This window comes from Cryptomeria japonica, chromosome 2 (assembly GCF_030272615.1).
Source record: "Cryptomeria japonica chromosome 2, Sugi_1.0, whole genome shotgun sequence".
NCBI classification, from domain to species: Eukaryota; Viridiplantae; Streptophyta; class Pinopsida; order Cupressales; family Cupressaceae; genus Cryptomeria; species Cryptomeria japonica.
The window spans coordinates 34,252,831-34,257,338 of record NC_081406.1 but is presented as its reverse complement, the minus strand read 5'-3'; the positions used below and the strand labels follow the sequence as shown (position 1 = coordinate 34,257,338).

General features: G+C 37.2%; 1 protein-coding gene across 1 annotated transcript; it reads left to right on the top strand.

Moving 5' to 3' along the window:
- Window positions 1-1,376: 1,376 nt before the first annotated feature.
- LOC131047412 (uncharacterized) lies at window positions 1,377-3,477 on the top strand. Its single transcript, XM_057981299.2, has 4 exons — window positions 1,377-2,002; window positions 2,213-2,405; window positions 2,635-2,725; window positions 2,810-3,477. Exons 1-4 carry the CDS (start codon window positions 1,377-1,379, stop codon window positions 3,475-3,477), a joined length of 1,578 nt encoding a protein of 525 aa, XP_057837282.2.
- Window positions 3,478-4,508: the final 1,031 nt, after the last annotated feature.

The following is a 4,508-nucleotide window of genomic DNA, read 5'->3' as shown; positions in this document are numbered from 1 at the left end:
TATCACAATAGTCAAATGTATATGCTTATGTTTTTAAGATGGAAATTTAAAAACAAGGTGTCTGTCTAGAATACAAATAATGGCAACGATGACATTAACTTACCTAAAGATTAAAGAAAAAATGAAAAAAAAAAATCAAATATAAAATTCAATTAAAATTTCAAATAATTCATATTTCATTTATTTTGTACTTTAGGCAAACATATTAAAAGAAACATCTCCTAAAATTAAGGTAAAATTGATTTGTGTTTTTAGTTATAAAAATAGTTTGTTAATTCATTATATTAAAATATTTGCAAATTTACGCCCTTTACTTTAAATTATGGAATTACAAGGTGCTAAAGTTAATGCAGGTGACGAGGGAAGAGCTTGTTTTGTTGAATAATAGGGCTGTGTTTGTGAAGCTTAAATTCAAAATGTTTTAGTGTGTTTTACAATGAATTAGGTTACTTGATTTATGTTATGAGTGGAGAATAAATATAGGATTAACGAAATTCTACACGGCACTTTTAAACGTGTCTTCAGAGCAAGTATTCAACTGTCTTCTACTAAAAGTATGTTTAGCTGAATTTGGGCTTAAGATGTGCTATAGGCATGACTGGTTTAGAATGGTAAGTTGGATTAAGTTAACATGCACAAGTGCATCTCAGGTAGACTACCGGCCCTCCTTTTTCACTTGGGGTTTTGTTTTGGTGCTTCAAGCTCACTTTCTACAGTTCTACAAATTATTTAGAGAAATACTCCCAGGGGCGTGTTAAGCACATACTGATTAAAGATTCAACAACAAACTAGAAGTGGATATAGACCAATTAAAAAGTGTAGGTATGACTTTTCTACTGTCAAGCTTTTGCCCAACTTAATGGTGTTCTTTAAGGACTCCAAAAGACAATTAAAGAGATTTTTTAAAATGTTGCAAACAAAGACTAAACCCATCTAACAGAGAGATAATCTAATATTGATCACTACGTATATTCACTGCTAGCTCTTTGCAATTTAGGATTTAATGCAATAGAAAATAATTCAAAACTGACAGGATTTCATTATAAAGATACATTCGGTGAAACCCTTGTTTGACAACTCTTTATGGTTCCCTTTGAGAGACCTGAAAGCTGGCAAATATACTTAAAGCTAGAAACAAGTTTGATAAACTAACCTGATTTTTTGGACATAAAGACTGTTCCCTTTCGAACAGTAAAGAAAACATCAACAAATCAGAAAATCCTTTACCTAGTGGGTAAATTAAAAGATAAATAACACCGAACCAACATTTATATAGAAATACCACCGGCCAAAAAAGACACATTGCAAAGTCATTCAATTATCCATGTGTGAAGTTTCAAAACATGTTGTGGCGAGATGAGTCCATTCTAGGCAATATGGAAAAATGGTGGAATCAATGCAACTACATAAAAGGTACGCCCAGCTTCTGTTTCACAAAAAAATTTGCTCATACTAAGAATCAACTAAAAATATGGAATAAAGAGGTTTTCAAGAACATATTCTCTGAGAAAGAAAGTATTGAGGCTGAACTTGAAACTCTAAATTCAAAAGTCATGAACAATGGAATGGATGACTTCAGGAAAGAAAAAGAATTGAAGGCTATGTTATCAGAGATTCTAACTAGAGAGGAGATTTATTGGAAAGATAAAGCCAAAGAGCTTTGGATTAAGGAGGCAGATAAGAACACCATATTCTTCCATGCATCGGTAAAAGCTAGAAGAGCCCAAAATATAATTAATGAAATTAGCTCTGAAGATGGGATTTGCCGCAAAGACAGAGATAGTATCAGTCAGGCTTCTGTAGCCCACTTCAAAGAAATTCTAAACTCTAACGAAAGGAGGGAGGAGTTATGCTCTACTAAGCTGCTAGAAGCTATTCCAAAGATGGTTACAGATAGGGACAACCAAATGTTGTTGGAACCATTCACAGAAGACGAAGTTCGTAAGGCAGTATTTGGACTTCATCCAGACAAAGCCCCAGGGCCGGATGGCATGACCGCAAGGTTCTTTCAGAATTGCTAGGAATTCTTGAAATTAGATTTACTGGAAGTAGTGGAACAGGTGAGGAAGAATGGCAAATTTGTTAGAGAAATAAACAATACGGTGTTAGTGGTTATTCCAAAAAAAACCAATCCTCCTTTATTTAACGATTATCGTCCAATAGCACTTTGCAATACTGTATATAAGATAATCATGAAAGCATTAGCAAACAGATTAAAAAAAGTATTACCAAAGCTCATTTCCAGCGAGCAGAATGGCTTCACGCCGGGTCGGGAGATAATTGACAGCATCATTCTCACATCTAAGACCATACACTCAATTATCGGGGACAGACGGAAAGCAATGGTTATTAAACTCGACATTTCTAAAGCCTTTGACAAAGTAAGGTGGGAATTCTTGATGGAGGTAATGCGGAAAATGGGGTTTGATCAAGATTGGATCAGAATTATTAAGGCATGCATCAACACACCTCACTTCTCTGTGGCAATCAATGGCTCTTTATATGGATACTTTGAAAGTAAGAATGGATTGAGTGGCGGAAGCTCTTAGTCGATATATTTCTAAACTACGAGAGGAAGAGGTCTGGAAAGGAATTAGAATTCATTTAGATTTGAAACCAATTACCCACTCACAGTTCGCAAATGACACCACCTTGTTTGGAGAAGCAACCATAAGGGAGGCACGGGTGATTCAAGATTCATTGGAACTCTATGCCAATGCTGCTGGTCAGCGAATTAATAACAAGAAAACTGAAATCTTTTTCTTCAATACAAAGAAGGATGTACAATAAAAAATTTCATGGTTAATAGGTTGGTCTATTGGCTCATTACCGACAAAGTATCTGGGAGTACCCTTAATCGTTGGTTTAGCAAAACCAGAGGTACGAGAGGATCTGATTTCTAAATGCAGGCAAAAGACAGAGGCCTGTAAACATAAATGGTTGGCTCTTCCGGGTAGAATTCAACTAATTAAAGTTGTTTTGTCGGCTATGCCTATTTATGCAATGTCAGTTTTTAAACTATCCTCCAAAGCTATACAAGCTCTTGAAAGCTTCTTCAAAAGGTTTCTTTGGGATGGTGCTAAACAGATTAAGAAAATACCACTCATTGGCTGGGATATTGTATGTTGTTCAAAAGAGGATGGCAGAGCGGGGCTCAGAAGATTAGAAATACAGAACCTGGCACTTGGTGCGAAACTAATTTGGAAGATATACCATTCCCCCGAGAAATTGTGGTGCACAATTATGCGGAAGAAATATTTGGATAACGAGGATCCCACCAAAATACTAATGGCCATCGGAGCCAAAGGAGGATCTGCGCTTTGGAGATTCATAAAGGAATGTAGACACATAATCACTGATCATCTCTCTTGGAAGATTGGGGATGGGAAAAGAGCCAGGTTCTGGGACGATTCCTGGGACGGGCACGAAAGCCTATGCAAACTTTTTGAAGGAAGTGATTGGATAAATGAGGCTTAAAGTAAATATGGGGAATATGTTGCAGACTATGTCAGGGAAGCTTCCCCTGGGAGTGGGACATACGAACGGTATTTCACATGGATGGTTAGTATGGAGGCTAATGATTATCGAAGACTCGTTGAAATATTAAGGAGTAGAAGGATAGCTATTAGATATAAAGAAGATGAAATCATTTGGTGTGTGGCACAGTCCGGTGAATATTCGGTTAAACTTGGATATCAAATTCAAAAACTAGTAAGGGAGAAAGGTGATTGGCCCTCGATTCTATGTTGGGATAGGTTGGTTGCCCCGAGGGTGGGCGCTTTCTTATGGACTGCCCTTCACGAAAGAGTTCTAACTAGCGAACGATTGAAGCGATATGGTATCCACGGACCAAGTATGTGTATCTTATGCAAACACAATGAGGAATCAATCAATCATCTACTGCTTGACTGCTCCTTTGCTATACAATGCTGGAATTGGCTTTGTCAAAGTCTAGGTTAGGTCTCTGCTACAAAGATTAACCTGAAAAATTGGATCAAAAGCTGGCCTACCCTGAATAAGAAATCGTTATGGGGATCCCTGTGGTTAATTGCCCCATCAATGCTAATCTGGCAGATATGGAAAGAACGAAACAAGAGAATCTTTCAGGAAAAAGAAAACTCTTTGGGTGTGGTTATTGAGAAAATAAGAACCAGCATTAGTGAAGTGGCAAATGTAAAAGCATATAGTAGAAGGATTGAATATATAATGGACTAGGACAAGAAAGTACAGATGGAGTGGGGCTCTCGAATTCCTCCCAATATTAATGTGGTATCCAAATTGGTAAAACATGCAAATGCCTGCTGGGAACCCCCTAAGGCTAGGTGGTTTAAACTCAACTTTGATGGTGCTGCTAAAGGTAATCCAGGCATTGCTGGTTATGGTTGTATCATTAGAAATGAATCCGGGGACATTCTGGGTAGTTTATCTAGCAATTTTGGTTTACCTCCAACAATGAGGCAGAAGCAATGGCTTTGGCTAGAGGCCTTAAATTCTGTGCAGATGAAGGA